The sequence below is a fragment of the Homarus americanus genome, unplaced genomic scaffold (genome assembly GCF_018991925.1).
Source record: "Homarus americanus isolate GMGI-L3 unplaced genomic scaffold, GMGI_Hamer_2.0 scaffold51972, whole genome shotgun sequence".
NCBI lineage: Eukaryota > Metazoa > Arthropoda > Malacostraca > Decapoda > Nephropidae > Homarus > Homarus americanus.
Window position 1 is genome coordinate 1 of NW_024720375.1, and position 23,998 is coordinate 23,998.

The 23,998-nt window shown below is 41.0% G+C and overlaps 2 protein-coding genes across 2 annotated transcripts; both read left to right on the forward strand.

Moving 5' to 3' along the window:
- Positions 1-2,183: 2,183 nt before the first annotated feature.
- LOC121860518 (4-coumarate--CoA ligase-like) lies at positions 2,184-10,821 on the forward strand (the record flags this gene model as incomplete). The annotated part of the gene is given in 9 exon segments (XM_042357680.1): positions 2,184-2,391; positions 2,720-2,922; positions 3,058-3,202; positions 3,581-3,735; positions 4,308-4,482; positions 5,877-6,046; positions 7,418-7,573; positions 9,250-9,398; positions 10,095-10,821. Coding segments are annotated over 9 exon segments (1,554 nt in total), but the record flags the coding sequence as incomplete, so codon positions are not given.
- Positions 10,822-16,840: 6,019 nt separating this feature from the next.
- Positions 16,841-22,222, forward strand: LOC121860517 (serine/arginine-rich splicing factor 11-like). The gene is made up of 2 exons (XM_042357679.1): positions 16,841-16,973; positions 21,252-22,222. Exons 1-2 carry the CDS (start codon positions 16,841-16,843, stop codon positions 22,220-22,222), a joined length of 1,104 nt encoding a protein of 367 aa, XP_042213613.1.
- Positions 22,223-23,998: the final 1,776 nt, after the last annotated feature.

Below are 23,998 nucleotides of genomic sequence, written 5' to 3' on the forward strand. Positions count from 1 at the left end.
TAGTAGTAGTAGTAGTAGTAAAAAGTCCTATTTCAAAACACTGAAGTCTCCTCTGCTTTACAATGAGTTTATTTCTTAAGCAATAATACTTTTCTTATTGATAAAACATAGTAGGAACAACCTCTATATATTATACTCTTAAAGCCACTTAACCACTCACTGCATCTGCCCCACTCATAACAACTTAACCACTCACTGCATCTGCCCCACTCAAAACAACTTAACCACTCACTGCATCTGCCCCACTCATAACTTAACCACTTACAGCATCTGCCCCACTCATAACTTAACCACTTACAGCATCTGCCCCACTCATAACAACTTAACCACTCACTGCATCTGCCCCTCATAACAACTTAACCACTTACAGCATGTGCCTCACTCATATAACTTTACCACTCCTGCATCTGCCCCACTTAACCAACCCTCACTGCATCTGCCCCACTCATAACAACTTAACCTTACAGCATCTGCCCCTCAAGATAACACTCAACCCTCAGTTCATCTGCCCCTCCTAAAACTTAACCACTTACATCTGCCCCACTCATAACAACTTAACCACTCACTGCATCTGCCCCCTCATAACAACTTAACCACTCACTGCATCTGCCCCTCATAACAACCAACCACTCTGCATCTGCCCCACTCATAACAACTTATCCACTCATTGCAACTGCCCCACTCATAACAACTTAACCACTCTGCAACTGCCCCTCACCAACAACTTAACCACTTACAGCATCTGCCCCACTTAACAACAACCCCTTACAGCATCTGCCCCTCATAACAACTAACCACTTACAGCATCTACCCCACTCAACAACTTAACCACTCAGTGCATCTGCCTCATAACAACTTAACCCCTTACAGCATCTGCCCCACTCATAACAACTTAACCCCTAACAGCATCTGCCCCCACTCAAGATAACACTCCAACCACTCAGTGCATCTGCCCCTCATAACAAGTTAACCCCTTACAGCATATGCCCCCTCCAACATAACCACTTAGCATCTGCCCCCCTCAAGATAACACCAACCACTCAGTGCATCTGCCCCATAACAACAACCCCTTACAGTATATGCCCCACTCATCAACTTCTAAACCATCTGCCCCCACTCAAGATAACACTCAACCACTAGTGCATCTGCCTCCTCATAACAACAACCCCACAGCATATGCCCCTCATAACAACTTAACCCCTAACAGCATCTGCCCCACTCAAGATAACACCCAACCACTCAGTGCATCTGCCTCACTCATAACAACTTAACCCTTACAGCATATGCCCCACCATAACAACTTAACCCCTAACAGCATCTGCCCCCACTCAAGATAACACCCAACCACCAGTGCATCTGCCCCACTCATAACAACTTAACCTCAACCACTCAGTGCATCTGCCCCACCATAACAACTTAACCCCTACAGCATCTGCCCCACTCATAACAACTTAACCACTTACAGCATCTGCCCCTCATAACAACTTAACCACTCACTGCACCTGCCCCACTCATAACAACTCAACCACTCAGTGCATCTGCCCCACTCATAACAACTTAACCCCTTACATCATCTGCCCCACTCATAACAACTTAACCACTCAGTGCATCTGCCCCACTCATAACAACTTAACCCCTTACATCATCTGCCCCACTCATAACAACTTAACCACTCAGTGCATCTGCCCCACTCATAACAACTTAACCACTTACATCATCTGCCCCACTCATAACAACTTAACCACTCAGTGCATCTGCCCCACTCATAACAACTTAACCACTTACAGCATCTGCCCCACTCATAACAACTCAACCACTCTGCATCTCACCATGACCCCACACGCATGGCAACAGGCAGGACTAACACGATGTAAACAATTCAGTCAAATATAATCGCTCACTCCTCGTTAACATAATCTATTAAGCTCATGATGTTTACATATGGATTATATATAAAGTAACAGGTGGAAAACATTTATATCTAACTTTCCAAAGGTGCTTAGGGTAGAAACTGACCTCGTGTCTATATCACCAGCCATTAACATGTATAAAACTATATATTTGGAAATCAATTGCATTTAAAAGATGTGGTGGAATAAAATGTCTTTCTGTGAAGGATCAATTTTAAAGTTTTTGCTGGAAAAATTGCTCATAATTTATGCTAATGATTTTCTGACCTGCAGGAATGTGCGGTAACAGGTCGCGGGTACACGTACTCTCAGCTGGTGGACCGCATCGCCAGGTGGGGCGGGATGCTGACCAAACTGGGCATCGAGAAGGGCGATGTTGTAGCAGTGATGATGCACAACTACCCGGAGTATCCCATCGTGATTCTGGGAGCTACAGCCATCGGGGCTGTTGTGTCCACCGTGAACGTCTCCTACACTCCTGGTAAGTCTCAGATACCATCTCTTGTCTCTGGTCGTAGCTGCGTGGTGGATGAGAACTGAATGTTCGGCCTCTGATTGTAGAGGTGATTAAGGTAGAGGTTTTTCTTATTGTTAGTTCATCTGCATACCTGTTGAGGTGTACCTATACGTAGCACCAGACGACCAGAATAGAAAGGCAAAGCCTTATCAACACCTGCTACTCACAGTATCTATACACGGTGATAACCCCCCTCGATCGTCTCGGCTTTTTTCACATTACTACCGGTGTAATCTACAGAGCGCACCTCAATCTTGACTCGTTATTTCAGGATTTTTCTCTCCCCAAACAGGGGAAGTCCATGGTCAACTGGAAGACTGTGGTGCCACACTAGTAGTTGGGGACACATTAACGGAGAAAACTCTTGCCCAAGCAATTACACTGTGTAAGACACCTTCTGTTGTAGTGATAAATGGTCCTTCTTCTGCGTCTGGGGCTTTGGACTTACAACAGATTATAGAGGATACGTCTGTCCCATTTGCTGACCCCTTAGAGGTTTGTATTGATACTTGTACATTCTGACATTTGGAGAAGTAATTTAGAATTCTGTCAACCTTTATCGATTCCCTGCTGATTTTAATTCATGTTACTAGAATGTTAGAACAGTGTTTATCTCGTTTCTTGGATTAGGTTTTCAAGGAGGACGTGGCAGTGATGCCATACTCAAGTGGCACGACAGGAAAATCTAAGGGAGTTCTCATCTCTCACCACGCTACCATCTCCAGCATGCACATAGCCGCCAACCCCAATTTCTTTTGGGGCTCCGAGACGACAGGTTAGTTGCGTATGGTATTATACCAAGTTGTAAAGTATTGACCTAGTCTGATGCCAATATTGTTATGCATAGTTCGTTTCTCTTTGTTAAGGAGAGAGAGAGAGAGAGAGAGAGAGAGAGAGAGAGAGAGAGAATGAGAGAGAGAGTTTATTCTACCATGTACAGTAGGATGGTCCTCATGTCTGCACCTGGTTAAGGCTCATCATCACATTAAGGAGTCTGGTTATATAGCTAATAGCCGCACTGAAAAGCTAATACATCTTTAATATTCTGTTCTATAATTATTCTGCACAACCTCCAACAAACAGAGTGACACTAGGATATTTTACTTGTTAAAATATTGTGATTCAAGAAGAGTATAGGAGTTGTGTCTCACAGATTGTAACCAAGAATCCATCCTGTGTTACCTCCCCTTCTACCACGCGTATGGGCTTGTGCCTATTATGATGGTGTGGCTTCAGATGGGTGCCAAACTAGTCTGTGTACCATGGTTCGATCCCAACACCTTCGTCAGGGACATTAGCCAGCATAAGGTGAGTGGCGAAGTATGCTGCTGGTACAGTGAAGCCTTGAGTATGTGTGGCGTGATATATACAGTGATTATTATCCAGTACACATGGTGTGTGTCGGAGGCTAGTTACAGTATAGGATAAATTATTCTCATGGTGTGTGTCGGAGGTTAGTTATAGCCAAGTACATGTATTCCCTATGTATCATCGCTTGTTCGTCGGGTCTATCTACGTGTTTAGAGTCAAAATTGGTCGATATTAAGAGTCTACTGGTTAAACATTTAGTGCCCGAGGGATGTTAAGCGCTTGCAGTAGTTATATCCTGAAACGAATGTTGATAAAGGTGACTCACAGGTGATGGATGAAGTTGGTCCTAAGGTGACAAAAATAACTGCAAAGAAATTATTTTATATATTCTATATTTACCTGTTTGATATACCTAGAGTGTTTTACATCTGCAACTCTCTTGCTTAATATATGTTTGTCTCCTAACCAAGCATATCCCCAGTTCATACTTAGTTAACCACACTGATGTTTCCAATATTTTAAGTTATCTGACGGTTCCACTAAGCCCTCATCCATGTTTCTATTTGTAGGTGAAATATCTGCATATGGTTCCTACTATCCTCAACTTCTTGAACCATTCCCCCACTGTCACCCCTGAGGCAATGGCTTCTGTCAAGGCTGTCATGTGTAGCGCTGCCCCTACCGCTCCCCCCGCCGCTGCCACCTTCAAGGACAGACTCGGGGGGAACATATTCTTCCAGGAGAGTAAGGAACAGTCTGAAGGTTTCCATATATTGCAAAGGGGGGGGTTATAGAGTGTTTAATTTAGATAGGAAAACATAATCACTATCGATATTTTGCTGAACATGAAGAGAGAAGTTAACATTAGATTTGAAACAAGAGGCTTGACTCCTGTTGGTAGATTTTCATCAGATCGACCATCTTCTCAGAGAATATGAAGCTCAAGTTTCCTGCTGACACATAATGCACAAAAATACAGATAAACTTTGCACATTAAGTAGGATTTCCTTCAACACGTTAAATTTTTCTTTAAGTCGACCATCAACTTTTTATTTTCCATTTCTTACCCTCGTAGGTCGTGTAGATTAGAGTACTGTTATTAACACTTCAACCATGTGTTACTATGGCTGTTTCCTTGAGTCCAACATCTCCATATTCTACTCCGGGTACATCTTGAAGGTCATGTCACATCTTCTGGTAAAGCTGAAGTGTTTGGCTGACATGTAAAGTTTACCTCAAGTTTTGTGGCCATGCAGATCTACTAGTGTACTTAAAGGACACATCATGATTTTATAATTTATGTTTGACTCGTAGTTTTTCTTTTTATTGCCTTTGTGAGTCTCTAACATATACAGGGTGAGCATAAAGTCTTTCCCTGATTACAAACATTTATTACACAAAACATATGCTAGGTACAAACATTCAGTTTTTTGCAGCTTATAGCTTATCTCAAGAAGTTTTTTCCCGTTACTCGTGAACTTCAACACGTGTTCCGTTTGTTGCCAACAGCACATCTAAGCGATACTCAATTTCACGCCATGTTTTCTGCAGCATCTCTTCAGTCACCGTCGCTATTGCCTCCGTTATCCTTGCCTTCAGAGTTTCAAGATCAGGAACTGGTGAGCTGTACACTTTGTCCTTCGTATACCCCCATAAAAAGAAATCAAGAGGGGTAATGCCTGGTGAACGTGGCGGCCATGGTGTTGGACCATCTCTCCCAATCCATCGGTTTGGGAAGGTTGCGTTCAAGAACTGTCTGTAAAATATGCATGAAAAACAATCTATGAATTCGTCTACACAATGCTACAACTTTCATGTTTCTATCTAGAATGATCTTCGAGATATGATTTTTCATAATCAGGGAGAGACTTTATGCTCACCCTGTATACTCCTTTATAAGTATTTATTTTCATTAGTAACTTCTATCTCAATATTTCATCTCCATATTGTTATTTTCATCATCCTCTTCAGCAAGAGTTCAGTTCTCAGAGAAAATATAAACTTTCCATATTTGTGTTGATTCTTTTATACTGGAACTGGAAACGTTTATGTCTCAGTAGTCTTCGATGACGAGGAGTTGATGGCATGATCGTTAATAAGTATGTAATTATCCTGATCATCTACCTGTCTCTGATCAGGTTTCGGCATGACAGAAGCGGGCTTGGTGTGTAACACAGCCAAAGGTCGAGAGCGGTTAGGAAGCTGTGGTCATCTGCTGCCACATCTGTCAGCCAAGGTCATTGATACTGTGACCGGGGAGGAGTTACCGCCCAACCAAGACGGAGAGATTTGCTTCAAGTCGCCAGCGGTAATTTACACTTCATGTTAACCTGGCCAGTTTCTTATTTATTTATGTCAGCAACCGTAATCTTCTTTTTTTTGACGGAACTATTTAATAACAGTTGTATTCTTTATTTTATTTGATATATAAATAAGAGATGTTAATTTCTTTCACCAGCACAGTATTTAGTTATTTGTCTTACCATGGAAGCATATAGGCGGTAAATATAATGCAAACCTAACACTAACATCAATATATACAAACAATCAGCTTCTTCGTTGTTGTATGGCAGCAACTTCACAACCTTCCCTGTACAGCTTAATTTATTACATTTCTCTATCTAATATCCGTGGCTAAATCGCCGATTGGCGTCTACAGCGTAACAGTGGTGTGAGGGGAGGCCGTGAACTGGAGCGGAGAAAGTGTGGTGTCAGAGGGATCACGGTAGCAGGAGTATTCTCAGTTTATAAACACTTTTATTACACTACACTTGTTCTTGCTCAATGGTAACTGTTTTTTCTGGTTAGATACGGTATCAAAGTCAATTTCAGTTTCAAAAGAACTATCCAGCCTGGCACCAGATGAGGACGGGAGTTGGTTTATACAAACCCTCACCACGTGGCCGGGGGTGACCACATGGGTAGGCCTGCCTCGCGGACACCTACACACGCCACAGTGCTCAACCCACACGTTAGTTCACTTGTTATACAGGCAACAGATTTGCAGTTGTTGACCTATCGGTTAAGGTAATCCTCCAAGTGATAGTGTTAGGCAGAACACCTGATATTCAGTAACACACTGTGAGAATCCTGCTCCTCAAGGCCCAGTGTGTACCACCGTAATAATAAAATGATCACAGGTGGTCGACACACACAGCCCTGCCCGCACACACGCTGAGGGGAAACATACTGTTGATTGGGTGTGTGTTACTTGTGATGAAATGATGTTATTGAGATAGATTCTAAATGCCATGATCTTTAGGTTAAACTTAAACTACCCTAAGCTAAGCTAAGCTAAGCTAAGCTAAGCTAACCCAAGCAAACCTAACCTATATTATGTGCCTCTTTAACGAACTAGGTAATATGACATAACCTAACTCAATCTGACCAAGCTTAAGTTAAGTTAGGTTACCTTAGCTTAGGTTGGGTTAGCTTAGGTTACCTTAGGAGCCAATCTCAAGAACTGGGCAATAGTTAACTAACATTAGCACATATTAACATTATGCTGATATAATGAGTAAATATTTTTATAACTAAATGGTAAATTAAAGCAGAATCTAACAAACATACATATTTCATTATGAATATTTTTCTCTGACCAGTTAATATGAAATGTGTTTTATACAATCAGGTAACATCAAAGCTGACAGGTAAATTACTCTTGTTAACGTTTTTGTAGAGTTTGTCTGGATATTTAAACAACCCGGCGGCCACAGCGGAAACAATTGATAGTGAAGGATGGATTCACTCAGGAGACATTGGTAGTTTCGATGAAGAAGGATTCTTTAGGATTGTTGACCGAACCAAGGAGTTCATCAAGGTTAAGGGAAATCAGGTAAGTCATTATGTTACATAAGAACATAAGAAAATAAGGAGTCTGCAATAGGCCGGTTGGCCTGTGCATGGCAGCTCCTGTCGAGAGTTACTACCACTCTCTATCATCCATGAATCTATCCAGACTCCCTTTGAAACTTTCCAGCGTTCCAGCACTTACTACAAGGTTGCTAAGCTTGTTCCACTCGTCCACCACCCTATTTGTAAACCAGTTCCTTCCTATCTCCCTCCTAAACCTAAAATTATCCAACTTGAATCCGTTGTTCCGAGCCCTATCCAGCTCGGATATTATAAGAACTTTATCTATACCACCTTTATTGATTCCTTTCACCCACTTGAATACTTCTATCATATCTGCCCGCACTCTTCGTCTTTCTAGGGAATGCAAGTTTAGTTTCTTTAACCTATCCTGATATGGAAGGTTTCTAAGTCCCGGAATAATTTTCGTCATTCTTCGCGGCACCGACTCTAGTGAATTGATATCCATTCTATAATAAGGGCACCAGAACTGAACCGCATAATCGAGGTGCGGCCTGACTAGCGCAAGATATAGTTGCAATAAGACCTCTGCACTCTTATTACTTACACTTCTAGATATAAAACCCAATACTCTGTTTGCCTTATTTCGGACATTAACGCACTGTTTTCTAAGCCGTAGGTCCGGGCTTACAAGTACCCCTAGGTCTCTTTCACAAGTCGACTTCTCTAGGTTGATGTTGTTAAGGCTGTATACATTGACAGTATTTGTTCTTCCAATATTAAGTACGCTGCACTTGCTGGTGCTGAATTTCATTTGCCATTTTTCAGACCACCCCTGTAGTTTATTTAGATCCTCCTGTAATGCATTTGCATCCTGCCCTGAATTAATCTGCCGCCCTATTTTGGTGTCATCCGCAAACTTGCTTATGTCACTGCTGATCCCAGTATCTAGATCGTTTCTGTAGATTATGAACAAGAGTGGGCCTAGTACTGACCCCTGGGGAACCCCACTGGTTACACGACCCCACTCAGATTTAACACCATCTACGCTGACCCTCTGCGTTCTATCGGTGAGCCATGATTTTATCCAATTTAAAACTTCCCTCGATACCATGAGCCTTAACTTTTCTCAGAAGCCTCTGATGCGGTACTCTGTCAAATGCTTTGCTAAAGTCAAAGTCAATAACATCGTAATTTTCGTCATTATCTACTACCTCGAAGACTTTCCTAAAAAACGTCAGCAGATTTTTTAGACAAGATTTTCCCTTTGTAAACCCATGTTGAGAGTCGTAGATTAATTTCCCTCCTCCACAATAAGATACAGGTAACAATTTTGACTTTTTATTGAAGCTTTATATTCTGTACAGCCGTCGTCTACTGTTATGACATACACTCACACACTCTTAGTTCCTGATACAAAAGTGGTTAGAGATTTGTGTCACTCATATAAAACCTAATTAACATATAGAGTTAATCGATAAAAGGGTTCCACTACTATTAGAGGAAATTAAGGGATTTTTTTTAATTAAGTCCCTCTTTGAAGTGGTTATGAAATTAGTCTCACATTCACCACACTTCATAATGCAGGAAAACGTTTATCTGATACACATGTTAGTAAATGTATAATGTAAAGTTATAAACAATGTATTTTCAGATAAACGAACGAAATGTTATCTTATTTATGTTACTTTCGTCCAGGTGGCACCGTCAGAGTTGGAGGGACTGATCTTACAACACCCGAATGTGGTGGAGGTGGGCGTGGTGGGTGTGCCGGACGACAGGCTTGGGGAGGTGCCGCGAGCTTACGTGGTCACCTCAGCACCGACGACACAAACCGAGATTAAGGAGTCAGTACCGTATACAGTACAAGTTATTACGGGTATATTACTATTTATTTAGCGAAGGTGGTTTTAATGATCATTTGGATTAGAATGTAAATGCTGTTGCAGAATTCTTTAATGATAACGATTTTGTTTTGCATTTTAGAGTTTTTGCTGATTATTAAGAAATTCCTCCTATAGCTCTAATATTCTTTGTGTAGTGTCAAAATTTCACTCACTGCTGCCGTTAAGTCCTTGACCCCATGTGACCTAGTATCAGCAAAGGTGGAAGCCGATATTAACACTGAGTGACTAGATATTACCGCTGTCGTCACTGAGCTGGATTCTCAGGTCACTGATTGAATGTAACTTCAACTTGATTGATATTAACGCGGTGACCACTTAAGGTTCACAACAGGGCGACGATGTTAAAAGTTTTCTCACGAATAGAAGACTTCAATGTGCGAGTTCCTACCCCCACACCCACCCTCCCTCCCTCCCTCTGTCTCCGTTCTTTCCCTCCCCCCTCAGCCCTTTCCTCTCACCTTGTTGACACCAATATTCCAGTTTCAACTTAGAAAACAAAAATCAATTTTCTATTCGACTTACACGAGTGTCGCTGTCAAACCTCCTAAGGATTTTTAGACCAAATTCATTTTTGTTCAATTATACGTCTTTATATAAAACTCTTAACACATTTTAATAATAGCTGCTTCTTTCAAGGTTCGTGGAGCCGAAGTTGGCCCTCTTTAAGAGGTTGGCGGGAGGCGTCATCTTTATAAATGAAATACCTAAGACAGCCACTGGAAAACTGCTCAGGAAGGAGCTGAGGAAGATGGCTCTGACGGCGTCTTGTGCACACGACACGAAGGAGAAATCCCTGGACGAAACTCCCATAAAAGAAGACAAACTGTAGGATGAAAGCTGCTGGTACAAGGACAGTGTGGGCATCTACAGGGTATGGCAGCGTACATAACCATCCAGACAATCACATCATCTTTTTTTCGACAATCTCTTTACTTCACCACGATATTTTACACGAGATAGAACTGTCTGGATTTGAGAGTTTCAAGGGACTGCCTGAGAGGAAAGACTTCAAAATGGTTCAGTAAAAACAACTAAAGTTCACTCCAAAGAGCCAAGGGGTGTTGCTGATCATATAGTTAATGAAAATAATGAAATAATTATGACACGATGGACTGTCAATAAAATAATTTCATTCATAACAAATTACGTTGACAGTGAACTACCAGCGAGGCAACACAGTACAGAAAAAAGATTATAATTGATGTTAGGTAATTATGGTTTGGCCCTAAGTTATCAATTTGTAGGTAGTAGGCAGCTACCAAACAGGGAGGTACTACCGCCTGGGAAGATATTGGAAGCATACGTATTGTGTTGTCTAATGGAAGACCCTGCTGCCATATGTGACCAAGTCCCAGGTTGATGATCTGACTTTCTGCTTCATTTACACACAACTGCAGGGTCTCAATTGTTTCTCTTACCATTGACAACACAACATACATATATTGTTTCTCACTTTTGATCTTTTTTTCATTTTTGTATTTATAGTTCTTTATTATTAATATTATTATTATTATTACAGTTACTGTATTATTATCATCATTATTTTATTATTTTATTTTTGTTTGTTTTATCATAAATTTTATTTATTATGAATTATTATGACTATTATTTATTATTATTATTATTATTATTATTATTATTATTATTATTATTATTATTATTATTATTATTACATTTTCGCCCCCCAGGCCCCGATGTGGGTCAGTGACCTGTGTCCGGGTGGGCTAATCCCGTAAAAAAAGAGCATGAGCTGGCGGTAATCACCCGTCTAAGACCAAAACGTAAGACATCACTGGCCGTTGCCCTTGTTGACTTCAAGAAGGCTTTTGACCTTGTTGATCACTGCACTGTTATCAACAAGTCTATTGCACTGGGGCTGCCCACCAACCTGGTCTCATGGCTCACTGATTTCTTGAGTGGACGTCGCCAGGCAGTGAGGAATCAGGGCTCGGTCTCCACATTCCAACACCTCACCTGCGGTGTTCCCCAGGGGACCAAGATGGGACCACTATGCTTCCTCATCCTGATCAACGACGCTTTATCGGACACCCCTCACAGGTGGAAGTACGTAGATGACTGCACTGTGGGGGTTTCAGTGGACAACACCGCACCAGACTACTCATCGCTCCAAGGCACCCTGGACAGGCTACAGGCATGGACTACGGAGAACAAGGTCACCATCAACCACACCAAAACCGTAGTCATGCACTTCAATACCGCCACCACTCCAGTGCAAGCCCCAGCAGTTACAGTGGGTGCCCATCCTCTCCAGCTGTTGCAGTCTGCCAAACTCCTGGGTGTTACTATAGACAACAAACTTGACTGGAAGGCCCATGTAAATAACACAGTCAAGGCAGCCTCGTACCGTCTCTACATGCTAGGACGACTTAGGTCACTTGGGACACCCACGCCAGAGCTGAGGACCATCTACAATGCCTTTATTCTCCCCAAACTAACGTATGCGTCACCAGTCTGGTCGTCTTCTCTCAACTCCACCCAACAACGTCAGCTAGAGAAGATACAGAAAAGGGCCTGCAGAATCATGCTCGGCACAGAATACTCCGGCTACACCAACGCTCTCTCCACCCTGGAAATGCCATCCCTCAATGACCTCCACCACCAAGCGCTGGAAAGGTTTGGCAGCCAACTAATGCACCACCCTCGTCATCGCCACCTCCTGCCACCGGCAGCCCCCACCCACCTGGCGCAGTCCGCCACTACAACAAAATTCAGCCCATAAGAGCCCGCACCGATAGATATGAGAATAGCACCATCCCATCTATTGTTAAAATAATAAACAACTCCTGATTTATGTACTGTACAGCCCTGTAAATGTATTCATTGCATATTATATCATTATGTCTAAATTAAATGTAATTCTGTATATTTTCAGCCACCAGCTGCAACTCTATTAATAAACCGTTTATTATTATTATTATTATTATTATTATTATTATTAAAAGGTTTGATGGCAATATTTTAAATGTAACATGGTAAAGAAGGATCACTAATATATGTGTCATTTGCTCGAACATGGTTTCCTTGATATGGTTCACATGCTATACAACTCTTGTGTCTGCTTCCTCATGCTGACGGACAAGTTCAGGTACAATCTGCCGAAACACCGATTCTCTTTTTACTTCAAATGTATAACACTCTTCTTCTAGTGCTAGATAGATATAATGACCATCTAACATTTCTTTGTAGGTGTGCTTTACCATTCAGCTGCAAGGAATTTGAATAGGCCGGATGACAGTGCTTGACTGAAGTTGTACGGTAGTTACAGTTCAAGGCCAACAATACCAATGTTGACCTCAGTTGTACCACAAATGTGTCGTTCATTGTCTTTGATTGATGACCTTGTACAAGTATCACACACAAAGTCGACACGTCTAGCATGAGCACACAACTTTGACAGCAGGACTTCAGCCACTCAGCTATAAGCAGCAGGGAGATCTGACAAAGATCAGACGAGAAACATTACATCTCTAACGCAATCATCGACTGTGGAAGGTGGTTGACTGTTTACTTTCGTTACAAGTTTCTTTAGTACTATAGACTTTCCTGTTTTACTGATTAATCCATTACGATGTGCCAGAGATGCAGGCACAGGGGTGATGGGCGACTCAAAACTTTAGAAAGACCAATACAAATTTCTGTGGCAAGGTATAATAACCTTCCCAATAGGTCTCTTGTTCCTTGTGTCTCTGGGAACTGCATATCTTTCCCAGTTAACTTGACTTTTACTTCCTCTGTTGTAAAGTTGTTCACTCTACGCCGTGGTATTGGTTGTTGAACTCCACCAGCGTCATTAAAACAGTCTGTTACAAACTCATCACACCACTTCTGGCCAATATCAATACACACTGTCAACTCTTCTTTCACATTTTTTCTGGGACTGCTGCACAGCCAGTTGAAATGCAATACAGATTTTCATCACTAACAACTCCATAGTGATATCTTATAGAAATAAAGTACAGCATTAATGACTAAACCTCATCAGTTACAGTACTGACCACTGAATCATATTTCAATGTTAATTACATAGAATGGCAACAATACACGGAAATGGTTAATCTTGACAAACTTTTCCTGTGAACATAGACAATATAGCTCTCAGACTGTTATGTATAATTCTTAACCCTTTGCCACATGTTTTTGACCAGGTTGTATCAAATAAGAAATGGTGTTTTTATTTACTCATGTAATAAACATTTAAAAAATACCATCAAACCTTTTGGCTTCAGACGGGAGATTACCGCCCCCCCCCCTCCCCATAGCTCTTGGACTAAATGGGCGGAGGTTGATTTACATGGCTGGTTAGTGGTCAAGTATCACAATATGAATCAGAGAAGTGGTACTGGTCTTTAGGTAACACTATCCAGAGTTGTACCTCGTAACCTTTATCCCCAATTATGTAACTGTATATTTTCAGCCTTCTGGCTGCTATGATCTTTCAATAGACCGTTAATTATTATTATTATTATTATTATTACAGTAGTGCAAATACTACCCTCGTTACACACTCCAAGACTTTAATTGTTGAAGCTCAGTGATAATTTAGAACATAAAGTGACAAGACTGTAGTAAATAATTGGTTTCTACACAAGATGGTAAAATAAATGGAGAACAAACTGCATTTTGATATTTCGAGGAGAAATTGCCGAAAGTTCCTTAAAATCTGTTGTTGTTTACCAGAGAAAGAAAAACCAAATTAGTCCCAGTCTTGGTAAGCAATTTCGTTCTAGTGTACGAAATGATGATGGCAATAATTTTTTCCACCAATAAAAATATCATCCTATTATGTACAAATCATACCATCGGTGTTCTCTTATTATGATCATATATATATATATATATCAGTATTGTTTCTGTTTTAATACTCTACCGTTTATATGTACTTAGTTTTATAATGAACACAACAAATTACTTTATCATATCCAACAATGTACAAACGCTGATGTAGTGTATAAAATAAATTTAATATGCGTGAGTATCTTCCATATTATTATTCAAATTTTTTTATATCAATTGACAATGTGTTCTTACCCCTAAAACAAAACCAGTAAACAGTCCTCGAGTATAACCAAAAAAAACACAACCATTATCTAATCATCAAAGCAAGAACATCTGCAGCCAAAACATCCCAGTGTATTGTATGTTGCATTAATCTTTACTCTTACTTCCTTCATTCATCTTCACTACTCCTCTGTTTATCTCCTACTTTCGGTATCGTCAGCGTGGGGGCGAGAAAGACTAGCCAATGAAGAGCAAGGATGCCAAGTGATGGACCAATCAGTACACACACCTTTGGCACTGGAAGGCACAGATAATCAATGACGTACCTTAGTCATTTTCATCACACGTCTTAATAAATGATAAGTGAATAAATACTCCAAAAAACACATTAATAAACAGTAAGATACTTTAAATGAGACAGAAACCCATCATAAGGTGAGGATTTCTGCCAGTTACCAGGGTTATATTCTGGAGTCGTTCAGTAAAGCCGTGTTCCTTGCCTTATGAAAGAATACATTAATCCCATTATGTGATTTACCTGAATCTTTACCTGATACCTTTAATTATAACCATGAGTTTATTGAGCCTGTGGGAGAATTCATTATTAAGCACTGTGTTAGGCTATCAGGTGCGTGAATTATTGATGTGCAGGTATACCCAGTTTTTATTGACCAATTTACACCATCATCGTAAATTTCGGCAAAATATTAAAAAATACGTCATCAAATCAGCTACAGGTAATATAAAAACGTTCAGTGAAATTAATAGTGTAGCGGTAGAGCTTCAGATCAGTTCGTTTACTTTTTATTCAACTCAGTTTTCCTCCAATTTTAATTCGCGTTTTTCTCTCTTTCATTTTTTCTTTTACTGTTAGAGAAAACATAGACTTATACGAAGAATACTGGCTAGTGAGTTGTCCCTTTACTACAATGATCTATAGTGAAATATATTACATGATATACTTCACCTTGATCTATCAGAGGGCACTTAACACAATACTAAAATTAGACTATATAAACTGATTCCTAAATAATAAATATATTAATAAGTTCCTGGTTACTCTGAAAACGAAATGTTGTGTGAAGTTGGGTTAACCAGAGCGCGAACTAGTGACCCAAATTTCAGGAGGCGAGTGCAGTATCCACACGGCCACCACAACCCATAGAGAAAGGACCCCTGTTTTATTCACTTGTGTCTCGCTGCCCGTGGGTGACTGGGCTACTGATGTTTACTTCCACTTCATGTAAAAGCCTCCACTCTTTAATTTCCTAAACTTGTCGTTCAGAATAGCCCTTCATTTCCATTCCCGTTTGTCGGTTCGTCTGTCTGTGAAACCAGCAGCAAGTAAACATAAAATTCTCTCCTATCTCATTTTCAATTTATCTTCACTTACCTGTCTGTCTGTCTGTCTTCAGTGATCTTTTCTAAATTGCGAGTTAAACCCATAACTAATGGATAATTATTGTACATGACCTTTCTCTCTGTCTGTCTGTCTGTCTGCTCTGCTCTGCTCTCCTTAACTAAAGCAGTAGACAAGTTGTATATAAACCTCGCACACTATCACTCTGGGTCACGCTACAAACACCCATGACGCAAATGAACACTTGATACCCTGTAATGAGAATGGATTACCTCTGTGTGTGTGTGTGTGTGTGTGTGTGTGTGTGTGTGTGTGTATCATCTCCTCCCGAGGGCTAGAATAAATCAAGTTTCCAAATATCCTTGAGATTCGACAGCTTTAACTTGAGTTACTGTAGAGGTATTCACCCTTCGTCGCGGTCACCCCCCCCCCCTTAAGACAAAGCCATCCATACCTCCCTTTAATACATTAATGGAAGCGCTGTAAACCGAGGTAGTTTTTCTTTGCTTAATTCAGGTATGACATATCCAGTGGAGGGAGTTCACTTAAAACTATACAACTAAGAATGTGACCTGACACGAAGGAACCTAATTCATGACTCTTGAACTGCACAAAGTTAAGATAGAGTATTATTATCCACTCTGGTGCTTTGACTCTTATGTATAAATGCCCGAGATAATTACACGATTTAAATGTCGTTAGTCGAAATACCGAGGAAATTTAATTTTTTTATTTGGAGTGAATATACTGTATATCGAGGCGCGTAAATATTGCACTTACCGGAGTCAATGCTGGGAAAGGTCGCCTCAGCACATGGCCTTTAAGAAAAGATGGATAGACAGTCATATAAGCTCACATTGATTCAGCATATACATACGCAGTGCAGGCATATACTGTACCGTGCAGGCATACACACAATGTACGGTACATAGACATACGAATGTAAGAGTTTCTCGAGGACGAACAATGTTACAGTATTCACTTCCACTACTTTTAGTTGCTAATGCTTTTCGGAGTCCAAAGGTCAGAGGTCAAGGTCACATCTTTGACAAATGTACCATCAAGTGTTGACACCTTGCTCGAGGGTGGCCTAATCATGAGAGTAATATTCTCTGCAAATATTGTAAAATTTGTCGGTAAATTCTAGACACTTTAATATATTACCGACTCATCTTCAAGCCGTCATTACTCCCGCTGATCTACACAACGATCACCGTCTCCCACTCCTCACAATACTGAACTCTTGTAGCCTCACGACCTCACAGAACCAACCTTCAGTCATGTTGTTCATCGAGTACACTTACCAGAGTTCTTTGAGGGAAGTACTGTAAATGCACACAATATATACTTTACAACCTAAGAAACCTTCCACCGTTTACCATCAATGTAACTCAATATATCTACATGTCACTCCGTTTTTAAAAGAAAAAGCCATAATCCAGATTTACACGAATAAAATAATAAGGTAGAACAATAAAGACATCACAAGACAGTGTTTCAGAACGTATATAACCCATTATCAAAAACATACAGTGACGGCGGCGGGCTTTTGAACTACATTAAAAACTGCTTACATAAAGGTTAAGCTTCCTGGGTATCCACCAGTGGTAAAATATCTCAGCTAGTGTGAACCATTGTAAGGACACCAGAGGACACAAGGAACAATAAGCTGAAGCTGGAGGTATTACATGGTACTGCAGCTGCTCCCTCACGGAGAACTTCCATAATTATTTTTTCGTTGTAATGCAGGAACCACGAATTTACGAAGTTTTTTTTTTTACTTTTCTGAATCGGTACAATTTTACAGTTTTAAATTTTTCCTTTATAGACATGGCCATACCCCAAGGGAATAAGAAATCAACACGTCACTCATACCAGCTAACTGTAACACCTTCCTCCCTCTCTCAGCAGCAAAGAAAGATGAAACGACGAGGAACATACAGACACAGTTTTCATACTTAATATCTAATTGTCGTTTATTGTTGAAGCTTAAAGACTGACTGCACGATACTTAATAACCCGGGAAGTTGAAATACCGAAAGCAAAAAAAAAAAAAAAAAAAAAAAAAAAAAAAAATTAAACAATCAGACAGTCGTGCATACAAATAAATAAAAATAATAAATATTCTTCATCACAAAGTCAAATGGGCTTAACAATAATGACATGCCACTGCAGTAGTCTAATACAGCGGAAGAATGTGGAGCCTCAAAATCCCGAACTGGCACCTGCAGAGCCTCCCGTCAGAAAAGCCAATAAAAGCGCAGGAAAAATGCAGAATATCCAATCACAAGACTTGAAAGAGTCGGGGCATGAATGTGCCTTGTTACTTATTCACCTACAGACGAAATTCTCTCCCTGTAATATAATGTAAATCGAACTTTGTAACTTTGTAAATAATGTAGAACCGTGTTTTACTTTTTGGACCGTCACTCAGTGTGCAACTGGAAAAAAAAATTACACACACACACACACACACACACACACACACGGAGATACACGGTAACATTAATAACATGAACGTATTACCCTCTATGTAACAGATTCTTACAAAAAAATTATATTCAGATAATTAGAAGTGTTCATAGAGGTCACTGGAGACTTCTAATTGGGCTCTAGGAGTAACAGATCAACAATAACTAACTAGGTATTAATGAAGGTAGACGTAGGTGCTATGTAAGACTGAGGAGAAATATAACTAACCAGATTTTTAAGTGGAGTGAGACAAGGAGGTTCCCGGTCACCACATATATTTAAACTATTAATTAAGAAAAACATAAACAACACCAGAGTAAATAAGTAAGAGTGTAGAAGAATGAATACAATTTATTATTTCAAATATTTTTTTTCAATATCAAGAAAAAACAGACTTTCTCCCTTTATCCATTGTTATTCATTCAAGACTCCAACGCTATCTTGTTACTCCACTACAGCCGAGCACCAACCGTCAGCAGCATGGCCATCCTTAAAGGCCACTTGAGGCCATGTAGACATACGACTAGATTCATATACCTATACAGATCATATTTGTTTTTCTGAGTAGTGTCTTGAAAAGGAGGAGGAGGAGGAGGAGGAGGAGGAGGAGGAGGAGGAGGAGGTCTTTGAGATAAAGAGATTATGAAGAGTTGTAAGAGAGGAGAAATAGGATAGGCAAGGAGACAGGAAGAAGAAATAGATGTTAAGGGATGAGGTAAAGGAAGAGAAAAGTATGTGAACGAAAAAGAATAGATGAAACGGAAGAAAGAAGAATAAAGAAGAAAAACAACAATAAAAATAAGGCCAGTCATTCAGTACAGGACACAGATAAACTCGCCAAAAAATGCAAAAATTAAATAAAATAAAACAATAATAAAAAAACGCTGGACAAGTAAGATAAAACCTCCATGAATAAGAGTGTCACATTTCCGCTTCATTACGTCGCCAAGACAAACACGAACTCCTGTCTCCTCACTCTGGTCAACACAACCACAAACCAACCCACAAACTTACCTCCAGGCAACTTACGTATGCAAAGGTCCTAAATTTCAACTAGACATTTTTACGTGCAACAATTTCCCCCCAAAACACAACACTAGAATGTTTGTAAAAATTTTTTATGTATATTGTATTTTAAAGGACAGTGGGGACGGCAAGAAAGCCTCAAGGAACCAGTTTTAAGAAATGAGTGTGTGTGGGGGGGGAAGGCTTTATCGTGAGCTCCAGGCAACCTTACTTGGGAGGTGTGAGCAGTGACAGAGAGAGTCTTCGGTCAAAGAATGGGGAGCCTGGGGGGGGGGGTAGGAATGATTTTGATTTTGCCTCTTACAGCGGCTACTTTATTGTGCACCCCACACTCATCCTGTGAGCGGTAGCGCAAAAGGATTACAGAGTAGAGTTTACAACGGGTCATAATAATTAATCCCCGTTGTCAGGATATTATGGCACTGAATGTTACACAGTGTTTCAATTACATTATTTGTTTAGTTCTATACATAAAGGGTAACTTATTCATAACTGCGTGAGTACAGGCGTGTGAGGCAGTATGTCTGGCCTCACACTTTGTTATTCACATTTACGTGGGAGGTATTCAAGCACATTGTGTATTTGGTTCTGTACATGAGAACTGATATAGTTACTAAGTGCAAAAAAGTGGATCCAATCTTAATATGTCGGCTATCTTGCCATTAGAGATGAAGTGTTGTGCCATTTCGCACACAGTGTGCTTGGACCTGTCCCTAAAAGGTTCTATCTTCACACAGTCGAGGACGTAGTGTTCAAGTGTGTGGCCATATGTCTGGCCACACACTTTACATTTAGTTTTGTTTACATCTGCTTGAGGGTGTGGCTAGTGGTGGGGTGTTCGGTCTTTACTATGGAAGGGGAAGGTGGGGATGGGGGTGTGGGAAGGTGGGGATGGGGGTGTGGGGGTGGGGAAGGTGGGGATGGGGGGTGGGGGGTGGGATGGGGTGGGGTGGGGAAAGTGTAGGCAGTGACAGTGGTGTTGATTGATTGATACGTTTATTGAGATACAAAAAACATTAATACATCCCAAAGGGATGAAGTGACATAAGTCATCCCCACCCCAGTCCAGGAATGTCCCTCTCAGGACTCACATAAATCCCTAATATTTCATATAATCAGTTCTAGTACATAGTTATATTGTAGATGCAAAATTTCTATATTTCTTTAATATTTCATCTATTTTCCCATTTCCAAACATCCACTCTATTTGCTTGGGGACATTATTTATATGGGCATTTCTATATACATTAAGCAATGGGCATTCCAGTATATAATGTGGCAGGGTATGGGATCTGGGTGTTCTACAAACTCTACATTCTTTATCCTGTTCACTTCTCTCAGCTCCAAGTTCCCAATAATATTTATATCCTAATCTTAACCTCATATACACTGAATCTTTCCACCTACTCCTATCTTTCCCATATGTAAATTTTGTGTTCATGAGAACATGATGGTAATGTTTCATTGTTTCACTTTTCTCGTATATTTCATTCCTTTTGAAATTATCTTCTATTGATTGTATTTTCCGTAATTTGCTCCTTAATTGTTTCAAGGTTTTAGTACATATTATGTCGATCTCTGCCTTTTCCGTGGCTCTTTTTGCTATTATATCTACACAGTGGTGTTCGAGCATGACAGAGAGAGAGAGAGGAAGGAGGGGGGTTTTCGTCAGGTGTGGGAGGCTTCAGTACAAGAGAACAGTCACAGAAGACAAGTATTCACACTACAACATACGAACTAAGTAATGTCAACCAATACCACACACACACACACACACACACACACACACACACCTAGTTAAAATGGCTACGCAAGGAAACATTTAGTCCCAGCTAATACACTGTAGGTTTTAACGAGCTGGTGGCACGCTAATGTGTAATAACATATATCAAAGTTATGTTCATCTCTCTGTATAGTTAATTCACGACGGAGGAAGACCACGACGGAGGAAGACCACGACGGAGGAAGACCACGACGGAGGAAGACCACGACGGAGGAAGACCACGACGGAGGAAGACCACGACGGAAGAAGATCACGACGGAGGAAGACCACGACGGAAGAAGACCACCACGGAGGAAGACCACGACGGAAGAAGACCACGACGGAGGAAGACCACAACGGAAGAAGACCACGACGGAGGAAGACTACGACGGAAGAAGACCACCACGGAGGAAGACCACGACGGAGGAAGACCACGACGGAAGAAGACCACGAGGAAGACCACGACGGAAGAAGACCACCACGGAGGAAGACCACGACGGAAGACCACGACGGAGGAAGACCACAACGAAGAAGACCACGACGGAGGAAGACCACGACGGAAGAAGACCACCACGGAGGAAGACCACGACGGAGGAAGACCACTACGGAGGACGGAGGAAAACCACGACGGAGGAAGACCACAACGGAAGAAGACCACGACGGAGGAAGACCACGACGGAGGAAAACCACGACGGAGGAAGACCGACGACGGAAGACCACTACGGAGGAAGACCACCACGGAGGAAGACCACGACGGAGGAAGACCACACGGAGGAAGACTACGACGGAAGACCACGACGGAGGAAGACCACAACGGAGGAAACCACGACGGAGGAAGACCACAACGGAAGAAGACCACGACGAGGAAGACCACGACGGAGGAAGACCACGACGCGGAAGAAGACCACGACGGAGGAAGACTACGACGGAGGAAGACCACGACGGAGGAAGACCACGACGGAGGAAGACCACGACGGAGGAAGACCACGACGGAGGAAGACCACCACGGAGGAAGACCACCACGGAAGAAGACCACCACGGAGGAAGACCACGACGAAGGAAGACCACCACGGAGGAAGACCACGACGGAGGAAGACCACAACAGCATCACTAAACACAGAATAATACAAATAAAAACGTATAAAGTATGCCATAGGGGAAAAAAAATATATATATAGTCAAGTTTGATTCTATACACGGTGACGGATGCGGGATAACAAGATATTTTGGCGTACACGGGAGAGGAGGCTATTGGGATACGTTTAAAGTTGATAGCGTGTGTGTATCGTGAAGACGGAGTAGAGAAGTCATGTCATCTTGCGAGGCTTCGAGAGCAACATAAATTCGAGTCACGTTCGTCTAAAGGAGGATTAAGTCAGATTTTATAATGACGAACGCGGCGACGGTAACAACACGAGTCAAAGAAACGCCAATTGAATGATTCTTTTTATGATGATGGAGACGAAGGAGAGGAAATGAAGTAAGCAGATGTAGGAGAGAAGAACCGAAGCAGAGACAGAAAGTGAAGGAAAGAAAGGATAAAATATATGAAATATGGCAAAGGAGAGAAGCTGAGACTGACATAAGAAGAAAAATGTAGAGAGAGAGAGAGAGAGAGAGAGAGAGAGAGAGAGAGAGAGAGAGAGAGAGAGAGAGAGAGAGAGAGAGTTTATCAATCACTCAACGCAGGAGAGATAAAAAAGAGAAAAAAAAGAGACATAAGAGAAAGAGAAATAAAAAATGGCAGATAAACAAACAGACAGACGGAGAATCAACTAAGATAGACAGACATAAATATTATACAACCTCCATGATATAAACCACAACAATAATAATATCAACACAAATTTCAAGACACAGTCAACAGACCAGGCTTATGACTTACCTGTTATCCTACCTTAATTAACCGTGTTTCTCTAACTGAACAAAACTTAATTGGTTACCTGCAAATACCTGGCCCCTATCATGGTTTATTTAGGCTGCAACTGAACTGTAGTGACCTCACGATGGATTTGTTATTATATCAGAGTAAATTCTTGAAAATAGGTATCCCCCCCCCCTCCCCCCATCTCTATCTCTCACGTATTAAGGAATATGATTAATAAAAACACTCCCTGTGACCTCGATGTCCTTCTCCCATGTTGATAATTAAGTTAATAATATTGTTATAAAAGACCCGCGACCTTTCTTCTCGTTGCCATGGAAACACTTCTCGTCAACGTCATTCACGAAATAAAGTCCATCGGGGGGAAAACAAAATAAAAATAACCGGATGTTCGGAGAGAGATAACCACTCCCTTAATTGAGAGACTGTGGGAATTAGGCAGTTAGATCGTTTACAAGACAGTTAAGAAGTCAAATAAACAGTCGTATTCAGTGTTGTCAAGAGGTAGCGTCCACTGTGTGTGTGTGTGTGTGTGTGTGTGTGTGTGTGTGTGTGTGTGTGTGTGTTTTCTCCTTCTATGTCTGTCTCATATTACAATACTGCCATGATTCATGTCTTATTGTGCGTTCATATTATGTCTGTCTGTCTATCTGTTTGATACCTGGCTGTGCTCTAGTCTGTCTACCTGTCTGTCATCTTCTCTTTTCATCTGTTCCTCTGTCATATTCCAATTGTCTGTCTCTTTTTTTATCTCTCAAACAAACACACACAAACGCCGTCGTCGACAGCACATTGTGAACATTGACTTATACTCATTAAACCCCTTGAGTACGATGACTGAATCCCTTGAGTACATCACTGTCGTACTCGAGGGATAGGTCATCATATTCAAGGGACTTAGACACTGGTACACAGGGGATTAAATCATCTAAATATATACGTTTATAATACCTTTTTTATTCAATTTAACTTAACAGGAAGAATACGTTTTTAAATGGGTCTTGGAGGCAGGAGTA